Genomic DNA, 18,427 nt, shown 5'->3' on the forward strand with positions numbered 1-18,427 from the left:
GTAGCATAAAAGCAATCCTTGTGTGTCCTGGCTACTTCCAGATGGCTTTGGGAGTGCTTTTATCTTCTCCCTCTGCCTCGCTCGCTCTGTCTCCTTTCACTTTCTGTTGCTTTCTTTCTTCCCCCCACATGAAAGTGCCGTCGGCAGATCTTTGCTTAGCCGGGTTCATTCTCTCTTCATCCGAAAATATAAAAGTTTCAAAGAGCATTTCATGAGGGAGCTCTTCCATAAATGGGATTCATAGCTTTCTAATCTGCGCTGCGAAATTGATCTAAAAAGTTTCCCAGAGCTATTGGCCAACTTACATAATGCAATAAAAGGTCGTGCCTGAGAGAATATTTACTTTTATTACCATTTGTGTCACAAACATTCCCCCCACTCTGTTTTCCCCCCGTTGGGACTGTAACAGAATCCAGATCCCTTTCACAAAAAGCCATAATGACATTTCATTCAAATTTACAAACGCATTTTTAGCATGCAAGAGCAAATTTGGAACAAACTGTCAAAAGAATAAGTGGAAGTTTGGAATTTTATTAAATAATGGAAGAGAAGCAAAAAATAAAAAAGAGGCGAGATTTGAGAGTTTTGCCGTCTGGACTCGGCAAAGACAAATGACATGTACTGGAAAATTATTCATCCGACCGTCACATGGTGCGGTTAAGATGTACAAAATTCACTTATCTGGCCATTTATTTAACAAGGGAATACAAGCCCACGAGAAGGCCAGTAATCTAACAGAAGAAGAGGACATGTGAACAGAGATATGTGCGACTGTCTACACTCGTGTACAAACCTGCCTAATCACACGCACTGTCATGACACAATGAAAGAGCTGTCAGAATTGAATGGCTTACTTCCATTTCTGCTCATGTCCGTGCATACCAGGGGCTCATTACAGAAACGGCGACAAGTGGTAGTGCAAATCTAATCGCCAGCGTGAATGTATGACACACTGTTATATCATTACCAGAACAATGTTGGACTGTTGGGCATAATGCTGCAGAAATCTGAGGCATTTTTTTCAACAGAGGTTTTACTCTTTGCCTGGCAGGACGCTGTCACACGCTGTCTGTCTCATGGTTAAACTCCAGCCTCACTTTCAGGTGCGACTCCTCCTGTCCGGGCTCGTGAGTAGATGATGGTAACAATGCGCGGGGAGGATCGTCAGAGCACGTCTCTGATTTGATGCGACAGTAAGTGTTCGGCAGGCTGACAGCTACAGAGCTTCGGCTGCGCTCACAGCAGACCGGACAGTTTACAAGACACACCGCCCTCGGACAGACAGCACATTTCACGCTTGGATATAAGTTCACATGACGAAAGGGTCTGTGGCGCTGAGACAGGCTTACGGTACTGTCTGTGAATTCATCTTAACAGGAAGAAGCGTTATTAGCTGACGATCAATTAATAGGCAACCGAATATTAAAGTTAAAAAGCCCAAAGTCTCCTGAGACACATTGCCAGTAGTCCCACCTTTAATTCTGTGACATCACACTACATCCCCACGTCACACATTTGCAGTATTATACTAATACTTCACTCCATTTTGTTTTCATGCAGTCAATTTCATTAGTAGCCTATTCATCTACTCCCAGCACTACTTGGATCATAACTACAAACAATACAACCTGCCACAGAGCAGATATATAAGTGTACTTAATGCTTTTATTTGCCCGATGCTTCCGCTAAACAATAAAGAAAATTGCAATCAATGATGATATTCAACTCATGATGAATAAAGACCATCTAAAGCACTTTGTTGACTATTATTAAGTGGTTATTTTGTGAATTTGACAACAGATTTGAATGTGATTAAAGCAGAAAACGATGTCTGAACAACTGAAAATATTCAATAATTCACTGTATATGAAGCTCCATGTAGCGGCCTATTTAATTTGTTTCTTAGCAAAACACACAAACACTTTCAGACACTGGGGTCCTTCCTTTATTCCAGCTAACAACCATCATGCACTGCACCGACTGGAAGAAACTTGTCTATAGGATGCACGATGGTAATTATTTGACCATAAACAGTCCTTTTTACGACGCATTATATGAGTGCGATAATTATCACCAGACATTCCTACATGTCATAACAGTGAAGATACTACTGCCAGATTATGTGAACGTTACGTAATTTAACACGCTGTCATGCTCTCTGTTTAGGTTGAAGGAGGGTGGAGCAACAGTATCTTTGGAGTCATGTGAGGTAACTCCGTGTACTACTGTTGACAACTATAAAGGTGTCAATTGTCACGCCCCTACAGGCGCCATAAACACAGGCAGGCGAAGTCAATCACAACTGTACGTTCCCGCCCACAGCAGGTCAGATCAGGCTAACACCTGCGCCGTTGCAACGTTGTCGGTTTCATTTTCTCGTACATTTTTGCTCCTTTTTCAAATATTCAAATATTTCCACCCTCAAACCGGATATTACTTGGATATCGAGCGCTGCAGAATAACTTGTAACTGCGGATTTAGTGTGTCTGACAAAACAGCGCCAGGGTCACCGCGTTGGAAATGTGCTGATTGTGTCATTATGGTCCATCATCGGACAAACGCTGCATGAAAAGCGGCTCAGTGTTATTCTGTGAGCTGTCCTGGGTACATGTCGCGCCGGCTAGTTTCTGCACTGCGTGTGTGTGCGCGTGTGCGTGTCTGTAGGTTTTACAGTCAAGCTCAATAGGCGCACGGCCGTGCACACACCCGCACAAAGCAACACAAATCCATACTAGCCACAGGCTCCTCTCCAATCTATTTTCTGCTCAGCTGGTTTTAAATGAAGTTATTATGACTCATTAAAATGCCCACAAGCTTGTGGAAGTCGGCCAATTACGATTTAAATTTAGCCTCCTGCTCTCACAACCTTATCTCCCCCCTGTACTACCCACCTCTCATCACCGCTGCTGCTTTTTTTTCTCTTTTTGGTTTTGTGAGGGGGGTGTTTGTCTTGCATTCAGAAACCCTTAAACGACCCCCTCCAATCCCTCCTCCTCGTCCAGCACTTGTAGAAAGAAACGAGATAAGATCGTGGCACTTCAACGATCTGTGAAAATATCTTAAATAATAATTACGTATCAAAGAGAAACATACAAAAGCAAGATAAAAATTCACACAGGACTCATGTCAACACATGTCAACACGTGTTGTCCAGATACACACAACAGCTCCTCCTCCAAATGTGGCCGAAACCACTAATTGCTATACAGACTTGAACAACTGGATCTTGCCAGCGCTGCACACACACACTCCCACATACACACTTTTAGAATTTTACATAACGTTTTCCTTGGTAAACTTTGGTTTCCTTAAAAAAAAAAAAATCAACCACACCAGATGCGTTTTTGCAAATACATTTCCTTCCAGTTATGCACTGTTTATTTTGCCATGCATTAAAGGCCAGCTGGGTTTGTCACATTTAACACACATACACACACACTGCATTAAGCACCAGGTGTCCGGACGTTGCGTAGAGAAGATCTACCACTTCCCCGCACAAAGACTGTTGTTTTTTCTGTAGGCATTTTGCATTATACAGAGGTTTCTATTTCTTTCTGGTGAGTGCCTGAAAACCAAAAGACTTATTGTGTCCAGATAAGTGCCACGGGGGACTCACAATCAGCTCTGCCCTTCTGTCATCTGGACGCCCTGAGACACTCTGAAGGGCCCTTTACCTAAAAAAAGACACTCCCAGAATACCTTGAGACCAGACCAAGCAATTCCACCTGATCCTGCTTTAGCCCCCTTGAGCAATGTTCACTATTCAGCCAGTAAGAGCCCCCCAAAACACACACACACACACACACACACACACACAGGCACACACACACACACGACCTAATTTAACATCACACTCTGGAGCAAACAAATGTCTGCAGCCTGTGCATCTTCTCCCTCCTTTCACGTTAATGGTGAGCAGTGTGTGTGTCTGTGTAGCTTACCGTGTGTAATTGAGTAGTGTGTGTGCTTGCTGCACATGTGTTTATGAGTGTGTGTGTGTGTGTTCTACAGTATCATTCGAATTTCCAGGAGAGCAAATTAATTGGCAGCCTTTTGCAATAATTGACTTTTACCACACTCACACGCACGCACGCACACACACACACACACACACAAAACACACACATCTCGCAGACACAGCAAGCAGTCACATCTCTCTCTCCCTCTCTCTCGCAGACACAGACACACACGCATGCTGCTCGCTGACAACAAAGCTGCTGGGAGGAGGGAGGGATGATGAAGCGAATCCAAAATTCAATCGACTGTGTTCTTGTTTTGAGCAGAAGGCACAAAGTGTACTGTACTGTGAGAGGCCATAAAACTCTCACTCTCCACCAAAAAAAGAAGAAGAGAAAAAAAAAAAACAGCCTTTGGTAGACACACACACAGACGTTTCAGCAATCACCCTCCATCAAAACACTTTGTCTCGCATACAAAAATAAGACTTGGCATCAGAGCGGAATACCAAATCAGGCCCATTAAGGGAGCACAGGGGCACTCGCTACTTAGCAACCAAAAGGATTTAAAGCTGCAATATCCCTGTAATAAAAGGAATAAGATCAAGTCCTCCTGTTTTTTTCTTCTTGTCTGAAAATAGAGAGGGCTCAAAAGTCAACTTTGAGCTTCAGTCTCTAACTTTTTGATTGACAGGCTGAGAGCAGCCAATACCACAGGAAAAAGGACTGCAGTAATTTGATTACACACTAATCTGCTGGGGGCTGCTTGTTTGACAAAAGCTGATTACTTGTGGTATTATTTCATTAGCTGTACTTATCGTATGGGGGGGGATTCTTCTTTTTCACATCTTGTACGTAAGAGTTTAGCTTTGCAGATGCTAAACAGCGTTAATTATTGTTGAGATTCGGCTCTTTGGATTCTGAAGCAGGTAGATTTGCTCCCGACAGCTACATAGCAACCGCTTCACCTGCTGATTGTCTTCCGATTGCATTCGACAATGCGCTTCATTTCAATGATTCGTACTTAACTTGCATTTCTCCTCGTTTTCTATATCATTTCCTTGTTTTCCGCTTTAATATATTCCCCAGTAAAATGGTATGTAATTGCATAACTAACTTGTTGGACTAATAAGTAAGATAAGTTAATATACCGTAGAAGCGAGAGCTCGCCACGGTGCTGTCGACAACCCTGGACCTTAATAAAAATTCACCACAGCCAAATTGATTTACATACTTATTTAAGTATGAGGTGCTCATGTTCTAGCTACAGTCACATTGTGGCATCAGTATCGAATTTCGATAATAAATGGACTAGAGACTAGATAAACAGGATTTTGGTCAAAAAGACTGACAGCCTCTTCGAGTCTCTGATCGGAGATTTTTTTTTTTACAAATCAGCAGATCACAAAACAGGAAGAGGCCCTGTTCTTCCTGTGCAAACGTTGTCTGGCGCTATCAGATGGTGGACGGACAGAAAGCACAAATAGAAAAATACTTTTTAAGATATGTATCCTTGTTAGAGAAGGAAAGTCTGACAGGTAGCAGGTTGCAGGTTGCACAGGAAATGTGTTTATGTTTTTGGGGCACGTTACACAAATGAAAAGGTAAGCTAACAAATGGATTTGTTTACAGCAGAACTAAGGATACAGTAATATGAGACTAAAAATGTAGAGGGAAAACCCTTAGAGGCTGAAACAACTAAAAATATGTTGGATGGAACAAACAGCACACGCAGAATTTTGCTATAATTACCTGAAGTGCAGCTGGAAATAAAACTAACAGCCCTGAGGTTGGTGCTGGAGAAAGGGGTTCATCCTCTGGGGAGCATGAATGTGCAAATATTATAGCAATCAGCCCATTAGATTATTTTTGTTCTTGCCAAAGTCCTGATATCACAACCCAGCAGCGTGGCAATTAATCACATACTGACTAAATGATCTACATGTTAATGATAGTATTTTTATTAACATATAACCGAAACCAGAATCTTTCCCAAACATTAACAAGAGTGAACTGAAACTCAAGTGTTTTCTGTTGTCTGAATCTAACCACAAGGTGGATGTGAACCCTGGATCCTGGTGTGACAGCCCTGCACTTTCTACCCCAACCTCCTCCCTGCAACGCCAGCAACGTTCAGAAATGTTGTGCCGTCGGTCAAAAAAACGTGGTGCAGGCACACGATCCAGGCCCCACAGCCACATTATGAAATACCATCGTACTGATGAGCTGCTACATTCACAGTTATTTTATCAGTACTTTGTAACGTTTTGATGTAATCAGGAATATCATTTTATCGACATTTAAGTTGTTTTTGCACCGTGACATTATTGTGTTTAAAGTGATTTTGCAGTTCTATTCCTGTTCTGGATTAGTACCAATAAATAACCGAGCCGAAGAGGACTATCAATAAGTGAAGCAGTATCGATAAAATCCTAGGGATGCCCATCCCTATGTACGAATCCTGTAGATTAGATATCGTGACAGTTTGACGAAATGCTGTGATACTAAGTTTTTTGGGGGCTAGTTTCTGTTGCAACAGCTTACGTAACTCACTGCAATCTCTTGCAGAAGGTTTCTTGTATCAGTCGCTCTGAATATATGAAATATGCTCCTGCAGTCCACTATCCACAAGACAAATACCAGTCCACACTGGCATCCATAGCACCACGCCTAGCTACAAAATGCTTCACATACTTTGGCACCTATAAAAATTCCATGTAATACCAAAGTTTGAGTTGAGCTGATCTGCAATGACAGGCTACGATACATCCATACATGTCATTAGACAGCGAGACATCCTTCTGTTGTAAGTGACATGTCTCAGCAGTTACAGTTAATATCCACATAGCCTCTTCCAGGAAGACGGCTACAGGTGTCACGCCGAGCAAAATGACATTTGAGGCAACGGGCCATCTTCTCTGAGTGCGACTTCCACACACAGAGCTGTCAGCCTGGTCAGCCAGAGACTCCATCACCCAGAGGATGATCACTCACATACTGTTCTGGCCCGGCTATTTTTATGTTTTATTTCTTTTTAAAAACACTGCTTTTCCAAGAAGCCTGCGGCGCAGGTACACTGAGTTCTGGCTAAGGAGAGCAGCTGCTCAGAGCAACACGTTTCCAATGAAGTCACATTTGCTGAGGACAGAGGTCTAACAAGTCCCTCCCCTCTCTCTTCCTCCCCCCCGTGTCTGGTAGGGAAATAAAAATATCAGTCTGACAGCGACGGCTGATGCTACAGTATCATAAGTCGACCCCTGTGTTGTGTCACCTCTCACTTGCCTGTCCCCGACGTGCCCTCCCTCTCATGTAATACAACCCAGTTGAGATTTGTCCAGCTGCATAATCCCACTGGTGTTTGGAAACGTAAATCAACAGTGCAGGGGAAGTATTACAAGAAGTGCAGGGGAAGAGGGGGGGAGCTTTAAGTTGCAGAAGGAGTAATGTTATGCTACTAAAGCATGAGCTACTGCTGTTTATCCGCTCTGTTAATGCACCCAGGGAAACGGCAGTGATATACTGTGTGTGTGTGTGTGTGTGTGTGTGTGTGTGTGTGTGTGTGTGCAGGCAGGACAGAACATCAGCTGTGGTAAAAAATGTACACGCAAACCGCTTAACACTTTGGACCGTACTTTTATTTTTTTTCTGAACTACTTCTTTTCCTACTACTTGCTTTTAATAGCACTCCCCCCCTGCCACTCCTCCCTCCCTTGAGTCTCCTGTCTCTCTTCTCAGTCATGCATACACACACACACACACACACACACATACACACACACACACACACACACACACACACACACACACACATTTAGGAATTTGTGGCCTGGAAGGCAGTCAAGTTTCATTAATTTCTGGGTTTGGGTACAGTACAGTGTGTTCCTGGACTCACATCTGCGAGCGATCATAAATGCTGGAATGCTGGCAGAACATCCAGACCTGCCGGCACAAATATGTCGTCATCACTGTGAGGGAAGAACCGGCACGACGCCAAAACAGCCAACCAGCCGACAGCCAAACAGCCAAACAAAACGCCACGGAGATAGAAACGCAGACAAAGAGCAATGGGAAAGCAGCCCTCCCGCCTCGCACTGTTCATATCCAAATTCTTTGCATTTTTTCCTCATCTAAACGCTCTGGACATTGACGTAGGCATTTCACTCCTACACTGATTGGGATCAGATTGGAACAAAGCTTTTAAATTTAGGGAGCCAAGATGAACATCTGGTCGGGGACAGCAGGAAACTAGACTTTTGGCTAACTCTGGCACATTCACAATAATGTAATTTAATGAGGACTGCTGCTCAGGTCAGGCCAGCGACATAACAGAAACAACTGCACAAGCACTTGTTTTTGCCGGCATATTTTTCTCTATGCGAGGACACCGCAGGTAAATAGGGTGAACAAAAAACAGTTTGAGAAATAGCTATCGCCAAGAAACCTCCCCATTTGATGACTGACAGTAAGACGATCCTTTTTTTGTGTTACATAAGTTCTGGGTAACATGTCAGAATAGAAATCTGAACTAAAGTTACTGCCATGGCCCCAGGATATAATGTTAGCAGTCAACATTTTTACAAACCACAGATACGTCCAAGGTTGACATTTGTTTTAGCATTATATGCCACTGGATACTTTTTAGGACCCCTGGGGATATTTTCAGCTGTTTTTTTGTTGGTGTCAAAACCGGGTGTTTTTTTTAAGGACACCTGGGGACATTTCCAGATGTTTTTGTGGGAACCGAAAACAGCTATTTTTCACTGTTTGTGGCGACCGAAACAGGTACAGTATTTGAAGCCAAAACATGGCCTCCTAACCCTAACCAAGTGTTTTTTGTGCCTAAACCTAAGCAGAGCATAAGCACAGTATTGTGACAAGAGAGAAGCCGATTATTCAACATAAACTGCGAAGTACACTAATGTAAAGTTGCAACATAAAGGAAGGTTTAACTTAATTTAACCTCTGGTTTTGCAGAAATGCACTTAGCGAACATTTATTCAGGTGACGGGTTGAACGTTAACATCTAAATGTGTATTTTGGACATTTTCCTTCCATCCAGATTGAACAGTGGAATAAAAAAATCAAGGTTTTTGCATATAGGCCAACTGTCTCCCCTTCCAAACCATTTGGTTATCTGTTAATTTTTAAATGTCCCTTTCTCTCATAAGCAAGAGTGCAACAGGACTCTTATAGTGGAGTAGTAAAGTAAAGTATTGGTTATTCTAGTATCTTTTTTTGGTGCGACCACCGAAGCGATGCCGTTCTATTTCATATATCGTGGCTTTACAACCATAAAAAGATCCACAAACTGGGAACATGATCCTATGCTCCGAACCGAGGTGTCGTAAAAGTTAAATTTCCCTTCAGGCTGGTCAGAAAAATATCTTCTTAACTCACAAACCTCACTGTACTGGCTGACTAATGCGTAAACCAAACACAGGCATACCAAACTGATGAAGCCTGTGTGACACACCATCACACAGCGCTAGCATATGACCCCAGATGCCGAGTGATTATCAAGTAAAGGCACGCTTCCATCAATACTGTAGAGATCGTGAGAGGATAAGTGTGTGTGTGGGTAATCTGGTCGAGTACGACGGCTGAAGATGAGGAAAGTTTAAAGTATGTTTACTTGTTGTTTTATTGTATATTGTCAAAATTCTCCAGTGAAAATTATTCTGTTGTGTTTTTATTATTTTTCATTTCAAAAACTGAGGCTGACATCTGTGCCAGTATGATCTGGATACCAAATGGGTATTTCTTTTTTAATAGCTGCGTGGAAAAACATGCTTTAACCTCTTCACTGTGAACAAAATTGTCAAACTTCTCAGTGAATGAGTGTTAAAGAGAGAAGTGACAAAGTCTAAAGTGTGGTTTCTGACAGAGCAGGAGAAGTCTAAAGCATACATGCTTAAAAATATAAAGCAACAATGCCAAAATTCAGTACTTGACACTTGTTGAATGAAGGCAGTTAGATGGTTCAATCAACCATGCTTCATATTCTTTTTTCGTTCCCTCTCTACCGGGCGACACATTGTGGTGACGATCCCTCATACATCATCACCTTGTGCCCTTGAGCAAGATACTTCTGCCTGTGACTGCCGGTTGGATGAAGATGGATCTCTTTTAATGTGCTTCAGGTCTCATTCAAACACACACTCGCGCACACTCGCAGTCGGCTAATCCAGGAACTCTTTACAATGTATACATACTGTAAACGGAGGATTAAGACTCTTAAGCTATAAAGGAAGTGAGATGAAAAGTTGGTGCGTACGGAGATGGCGACGCGGCCGCTCAGGGAGGGTCTCGTTGGTAATCTTATTATGCCGCAACGGCTCGCGTGGAAAACAAACTGTGAATCATATCAGTCTGGTCTGGTCTTGTTTGATGAGATTCAACACTGGCACACACATTCGTATACACACACATACACACACACACACACACACACTTAGGTTAGATTTAAAGGGCAGATTAATTTTGATACTGTTCGAGTGTTGCGTGGTTTTGGTACATTTTTGTGAAAAATTCATTCATAAGTACAATTTATTTGAATGTTTTGATGTCGAGTGTTTTGATTGGCACTATTAGTAGTGATTCAACCTTGAGTCGAGTATATTTTGTCAAAGATAAACATATTTTTCGACATCTTATTATATTTGTTTTTCATAAAAGAAGCCAAACTTCTCGCATGTTAAATGTTGTCTAAACACAGCCAGCTTCACAAGAAGTCTGACTTTATAATATGCAGTCTAGAAATGGACAAATTATGGTTATTGATTAACCATCTGATCAAAGAGTAACCAAGATTATGAATCTAACCAGTCGACCAACGCAAACTTCAGACACCAGACTAGTTGTTGATACTGTCTGCTTAGGCTGCACTGCAGTCAGCACATTGTGGCTCAGTTTCAAGCTCAGGATATTATTTAATTCAGAGCTACTATTATTATTCTGGGGTTTTTATTGTGGTTTAACTGCTGTTTTAGGCCTGGAATCAAGCAGAATTTTTATGTGAAACATAACCTATTTGGATTCTCCGGGCTAATCTTTTTGCAACAAACTGGTCAAAGTTTACAAAATATTGGCATTGTAGTCCATCATCAATGTTAAAGTGCTGCAATCATGTAAAGCAAACAACATCTAGGACCTCAAAATGCACCCGAAAGGGGCTGAGTCACAGCTCTCCACCCTGCTTGAACCCCCATCTGCAGGCTTTGGCTCAGCAAACGCTGTCAAACAGTAAACGTCAGGCGGAGATTAAAAAAAAAAAAAAGAAAAAAAGAAAAAAGAAAACAACGTGGAGAGAGGACAGACAGAACGAGACGAGAGGGAAAAAAATAAATAGCTGGCACAAGGTAGACTGTACATACTGTACCCTCAGTGGTGGCAGGCAGCCCAGACTGGCGAGCCGCCAAGTCCTCCGTACAACAAGCACAGAACGACAGACAGACAGACGGATAGACGGATAGACGGACAGACAGACAGACAGACAGAGAGTGAGAGACAGAGTGGAAAGCAGAGGGGAGGGAGGAGGCAGCGGCAGTGGCTGCGTCTGAAACGTTCCACATCCACGACACGCTGCGCATACCAAAAAGCCTCTCCACTCTCTCGCTTCATCTCCCCAATATTCTGTCTTTTCTGAAGCGAGCTGAAGGATGATGGCGGCGGCAGTGGAGGAGGAGGAAGAGGAGGAGGAGGAGGAAGAGGAGGAGGAGGAGGGGGCTGAGGTTGAGGGTTTTGGGACTCGGTGAAGTGTCATCATTACAGAGAGGCATGATAAAAATCGAGACGCGGCGTCAGACCGAGAAAAAAAAAAACCTTGAAAGTCAAACGGTGGAGGTGGAGGTGGAGGAGGGAGAAAAAAAAAAAAAAAGACAACAAAAAACTATCAAAGAAGCTCTGCCTCAGTGCTGTCTCTTCCCTAACCGTTGCTCGTCTCGACAGAAGCGCTTGTCTTGCCTTTTACGCCAGACCAAAGCGGCTATGAATCAACACTGATGTGTGTAACAGTACAGGTTGATGTCGTGCGTCAACACAGCCCCGCTCGGAAAGAGGAAAAAAAAAAAAAGAGAGCGAAAGAAAAAAAAAGTTTGTGCACTTGCTGCCACTGTTGCTAAAAATACACTGCCCACATCTTCCGCTCGGTTGCCTCTCTCAAGGTGGAGTGTGTGGTTCTTCCTCGAGTTTTTCAATGTTCTGTTTTTCCATTTCATCTCCTATCAGCAGAGTTTTCACCTCAAGTCAATGGGTACAAATTGTGAGTTATTATTAAACCTGTTGATATCGCACAAGATTTTTCGAAAGATTTACCTTCTTCTGAAAATCTACTCAGATGGCACCAAACACCTCCTGGAAGAACTGTACGTTCTGACTTTCATCCAAATCATGTTCGCACATTTTTTTTTTCAAACTACTTTACCAAACATACCTCCCTGGTCTTAAGAAACTCACGTACACATCGCCCAAATTAAACCTGATCCCCTCTCAAAATCAAACATGATTTCATTTGAGTGCTGTCAGCTCTCTGCAGTCACTTACTCGTGATATTAGAGGAGCTGTTGGCAAACACTGTCAAGAAACTTGAGAAATGATTGACAAAATATGATACATTCATTTATTTTCTTTGTCGTTTTTTGTTTGCAACAGGCAGCACTTAACGTTTCATCTCAAGGCTTTTAGTCAATGACATTACTTGTCACTTTAATTTAATGGGTGCAGCGAGTATAAACTTTTATGCTTTTAATCAAGTTCACTTGTCTACTTGCACTGATACAAATGGGGTGATCAAAATATTAGACTTCTGCTAACTCTCTATATAACATAAAAAAATACAAAAAAAAAATATATCAGAACACAAGGCCGATATTCACATAGAGATCATCTCCTTGGCTTTTGCTGTTGTTGAGTACCTACATTTATTAAAAAGGGGTGGTAGTGAATAAGAAGTACTGGCTTTAAATGGTTATTGTTACTATTGTACCTACTGCAACTAATTGCCATCACTCGCAAAACACAAGTTTAAATGAAAGTTTAGCAAAAAGAGGAAGACTGGCTGTTCTATGTGATAACATGTAGGGAAGAAAAGGTGTTAGGCGCTCTTTCAAAACGAAAAGCCAGATGCAGTCCAAGAACTCCAAACAAGAAAATATCAAAATGAGGAAGGAATTATTACAATTAAAGTTTGTCTGGTTTAACTTAGGCCCTGCCCATATGTGCACAGATATTTTGCAAAATGAACATTTTCCTCTGTGTCTTGGCCTATCACTCATGTGCAAACAGCGTTTTAGGCCAATAAAACAATGACTTTATCAGCTCAATTTCCACATGTACACTATGGCCATGAACCTCACTCAACAACAGCAGCAGACTACAGGTTTGCATCCGTTCGGTTAGTACAATGTATTTTTTTTCCTACAGTATTGGCTCGTTTTATTTAAACAGAATAAGCTCTCGTTGAACGCTGAGAATGTTCTCCGGTGGTTGACTTCTTGTTTACACAGACTTTATTGCCACATATTGGTTCGGTTGAATTGTTTTTGCGCTCTCTTGCGTAGGAAGATATTTTGTAAAACTGAGGTCATGTGGAGGTTTTTTGTTTTTTTTTGAACATTTTGAAAAATATCCATATTTGTGTGGACAAGGCCTGAGACCCATGTCAGCAGGCAGGAGCGTGGCTCTGAAGCATATCTCCACTCAAGCATGCAGAGAGCTGCACGCACACACACACACACACACACACACACACTTCGGGAAAAGGGCAACAACAACATTACCTCGACTCACCCTCAGCTTCCACTCAGACAAGAAAACTTTGCCTTCATGCTTACTTTTGCCACTGAATTGCACAATATGATGTTACACAGAGCAGATTCTTTCGGGCCCGGACGTCACGTCTGACACAGCCTCCGAAACACTCAGCATCCAATATGCTTCGGTGACGGAGCTCACATCTTTTCTGCTTTGACAAGTGACTGAGCATGTATGTGCAGCGGGGACTGAGAGAACGGGATGTAATTTTAAAATAAGCAGTGAATATTTCCTCCGAGCAACTTTTGTTTTTGACACGCTGAGTTGTGTGCGGAGCCAATTCACTGGCTCAGCGTGTGTTTGTCATTCATCTTTGTCACAACATTAGCCGGAGTGTCAGCGTGCATCTCAGTCATTGTTTAAGTTTCGGTGAGATATGAACAAAGAAGATGATACTGACAATTATCGTTTTCTGCTTACTGACAGTAGTTGGCTGTGGGGAGTGTATGTGTGTGTGTGTGTCGGTGTTGTATCCCCACCATCGTCAACAACGACAATGCCAAGCAGACAATTCAGACCACTTACTGTGTCCCATTGGAAAACATGCAGGACCACCAAACAGATCGGCTCAATTTCTGAGCCAACACATGGATTTGGGGGTTTGTGTGTGTGTGTGTGTGTGTGTGTGTGTGTGTGTGTGTGTGTGTGTGTGTGTGTGGAAGGGGTTCCCTCAGAGGTCCCATGGCTTTTACAGTGTCTCAATAAACCATCTGCACTTAGAGCCTTAGGAGTGAGGAGCTCTTTGCTTGCCTATAAAAGACGGTCCACGCCATTAAAGCAGTGCGGCGCTAAGTAGGCTCAGAGCACAGGGACCGCTGGGGTGTGTGTGTGTGTTTGGGGGCGGGTGTAACAGTGTCAGACCGGGCCAATCAATGTGTCCTGTGTTCTGACTTCTACTGCCTTTCAGACCTCTAATGTCACAGAGGTGTAGGATGACAGGATGATGATGTGCAGGCACCTCTTTGGTTGAGTTTCCCAGAGCTGCTCAGCTTTAGAGTTGTTCAATCCACAAATCACTGAAACTGGGTTATGCTCCACATTCACATAATCAAAACTAGTATATTTATAGTCAGATAAAGCATATGGATGTCATCCCTTTATTCGGCTCTCAGGCTGCAGAAACTTTAAAGTCGACATCTACTGTCAATAAAACATGTAAAAACCTGTTTTCAGCACCTATGCATTATGTAATGTATTCATAGTGAATTAATCACTGAATCTGTGAATGGTTGTAAAACAAATTTGTGACATGCGAGAGTAAAAGCTTCCTTTGCGTCGGTGTGTAAGAGTATAAATCTGCAGGAAAAGAGATTCACCATGCCAGTGTTTTTGCATGTTAAAGCAACATTATGTAACGTTTTTTAAAACCTTAAAATAACAGTTTCAAAATCATGTTGATGGCGATGGTAGATACAGTGTGTTGTAATAGGGAAAATGGTTACACACATATTTACTTCAAAGTACAAGTTTTCAACACATAACACTGTTGTGAGGCAACAAGTTTTGTTTGTGGTTAGCACCTACGTTACATGTGACAAATTTGTTACAGACCTGGGATCTGTATGTGCAACAGTGGTGTTGCAATCAAAAATTGTGGGGGGCGCCAAATTGCACAAAAAGACGATTTTTACGTAATGTTGCTTTAAGTACATTTCTTTTAAGTCACATATACTTAACATTACCTCCTTTACTATCAAAATCGTCGTTCAGGGATGTAAAACGTGCTTAAGTTCAGGTCTGGAGGGAGATAAAATATAAATAATAATGTTGATAAGACTCCTGCCGGCTAGTAGAAATGTCTGGGGAATTCCGATTCCACCTAAGTACTTAAGAAATTCTGACTTAGATGTTTATCTGAGAGCACATCGAGACTAGTTTAACTCCTGGCAAACTTTCAGTTCCATTGGAAGGCAATGTGGTTTGAAATGAACAACAAAGTCATACAGTCATAAACCACAGTAAAATTAATGTGAGCCAATTAAAAAAAAAACATCTGCAACATGATTTGGAAAGTGTTGTAAGAAATATTACAGTTTGTAATCAAAACATGCAAAAAGATTGGTGTGGGCCTTTCAGGTGCTGCTTACAGTCCTTTTATTTTCAAATGACTAAAATTTACTAAATCTTGTGTCAGACCTCTCCTTCTTGACAGTAGTGAAACTTTTTAGTATAATGTTAAAATGTAAATGCATAGAGTAGCAGCAATGGAGGCCTTTTTGTTTAAAAAGTCCCATCAGTCATTCCCTAAAGCTCAACAGCGAAGAGAATACAAGGTTGTGGTTTTTTGGGTTGGTTTGATTTCTGTACCTGAATGAGACAGCAAATGCATCCGTAGACGGAGGCTGTCCAGGAAGCTCTTCCCACACAGCTCACAGCCGTAGGTCTTCATTCCACTGTGCATCTTCCTGTTGACGGAGAACAAAACAAACACTGTCAGGACTCTGTTAAACAGCGCCGTTTTGACCGGGGCGAAGATTAATGTGCATGCACGTCACTCAAACAGACGCTGGCGTTTCTAACAAAGTGGCTTTTTAACTAAAGGACCCTCCAGCATTACAAACTTTTGCAATTTGAGAGAAAGTGTGACACTCCATCCATCATAACATCAGCACATAACAATAACCATCAGTGTAACAAGCCGCCCAACAACCACATATATTCTTCTGTAGGGAGCAACCAGACCATGACTTGGTGCTGTAAATCACAAGGTGCTATTCAAGCAGAGGCATTATCAACTCCCCACATCTCAAGAGCTGCAGATGGATAAGGAGCTATAAAGGGAAATAGAATGATTTATTCAGGCAAACACACAAGACAGCTACTTAGTGTTATGAACCATTTATGGGCCAGTTTTTGACTACTGCTGTCTAAACTATAAGAGGATGTGTAGCTCGAAGCAAAAACTGATGTGCTACGAATTGTCTTTTCCCAAATAGACAGTCATTAGGCTGTAACATAGTTTAAGTGCACAAGGTCAGACAAGACTAAGGTTCAATATTTGATTATGTGGTAAAAGCCTTGAAGGTTAGGTAACTAAATAACATCTGACAACAGAAAGTCTGGCCTCATGTTACGAAATCCTCAAAGACCCCACGGCTCAGTACAAAGCATATTATTCTTGAGAGATATCTGAAAGTGCTCTCAAGCAATTAAGGTGACACGAATTGCCAAACAACTGCCACAGTGCCTTAAAACTCCCGAGAACTTCAAATACCTCGCCTTGAGTGAGGCACACAAAGGCACACACACCCTCGATTGTAATGATTGTTTGTCAAGCGGGTGCTCTTTCAGGTTTGGCACATTTAATCTTCCAAAACTGTTGCTCTCTCACACCGCGAGTCTCCAAAAACAAGTGTCACCTTTCCTGATAATAATGCTTCCACGGGTAAAAGCGAGATGGTGGCACCGATAACTCTTTAACCGATTAGGCTGTGGTTTGATTTGCATGTTTTCTAAATTTGAATAATACTGAACACCTTAATGCAAAGCTAAAAAAATACGAACCCTGGATTTGCACAGGAAGGGCAAAATAAAATCTATGCCCAGGTGAGTTTGTGCTTCTGGCAGACAACACAAGGCATTCTTGGGGAAACAATGCCCTTGATAAGAGATCTGCTCAACTTGGGCGAGATGACAGCCATCCATCTTCGCATCTCTCAACAAAGCCGCAGAGGAGGAGGTGGTGCCACTCTCCCAAAACATGACTGATTGATGTCAGATGTCGAATGCAAATTGATTTACAGCTCTCTTTTGTGCCTCGAGAGGGGTTGGGAGAGACAGAGCGGCGATGAGACCGAGACAGACAGAAAGAGATTAACGTGTCTTATGGCAACGGCTGCAGAAATTATTAAGCAATGAAGTCTGGTATGACTTCAGTTACAATTAATTGCTGCAAAACATCCTGCAACCTGACAGGGAGGGTGGTAAATACTGACATGTAAAAAAAAAGAAAAGAAAAGGCAGATTGGTGGAGGAAGTCATGATTGTTGTAGTGGTTAGAATTTGTGGAGAGAACCTGGAAACTAAAGGCAGAATGACAGCCCTTTGGCAAGCGGTGAGTAATTAAAAGGCCCTATAAATGCCAAATGGCCCCAAAAGGGGAAGAGGGACACTTGAAAAGCCAAAAAGGGAGAGAAAGTGACACACAGATGAATGAAACAACTGAGAGAGGAAACAAAACTCTCACACAGTTAAGATATAAATCTGTAACAGTACGTTCGGTCCAAGAATTATATCATGATGTAACATATTTAAATGAAAAACGTCTACTTCCTGCTTTTCCCAGAATGCTCCTCCACAACCAGCAAATAAATCTGAGTGCTGGATCAAAAGCTAAGTACATTTACTAGAATTGTGACTTTGACTTTGACACTGGTGGTTATACAAACTGCCATCTCTGCTACTTCTGTGTTAAAATACTTCATCCATGATCAAATCATCATGCCTTTATTTTTTTTACTTCTGAGGAACCAAAGTCTAACTTTTATCCCTGATGTTTTAGTCGGATAAAAAAGAAATCTTAAAGCAATTTAATCTTTGACGAGTTGTCCACATGACTGACACAAATTCACCGGCCAGCGACCAAACGGACAAAGGAATGGAACCGTGCTTTTTCCTTTAAGGATCATAGGTGATGTACTCGCACACTTTCACTCTGATAA

The 18,427-nt window shown here is 42.1% G+C and overlaps 1 protein-coding gene across 1 annotated transcript in view; it reads right to left on the reverse strand.

The window, feature by feature from the left end:
- The window catches only part of zbtb16a (zinc finger and BTB domain containing 16a), a 163,190-nt gene that overhangs the window by 86,832 nt on the left and 57,931 nt on the right, over positions 1 to 18,427 (reverse strand). Inside the window, exon 3 of the mRNA XM_084373263.1 lies at positions 16,074 to 16,171. Within this exon, the coding sequence (XP_084229389.1) occupies positions 16,074 to 16,171 (98 nt within the window). The remainder of the gene's footprint in view (positions 1 to 16,073; positions 16,172 to 18,427) is intronic.

The sequence above is a fragment of the Pagrus pagrus genome, assembly GCF_965226575.1.
Source record: "Pagrus pagrus genome assembly, chromosome: 14".
Classification (NCBI taxonomy): Eukaryota; Metazoa; Chordata; class Actinopteri; order Spariformes; family Sparidae; genus Pagrus; species Pagrus pagrus.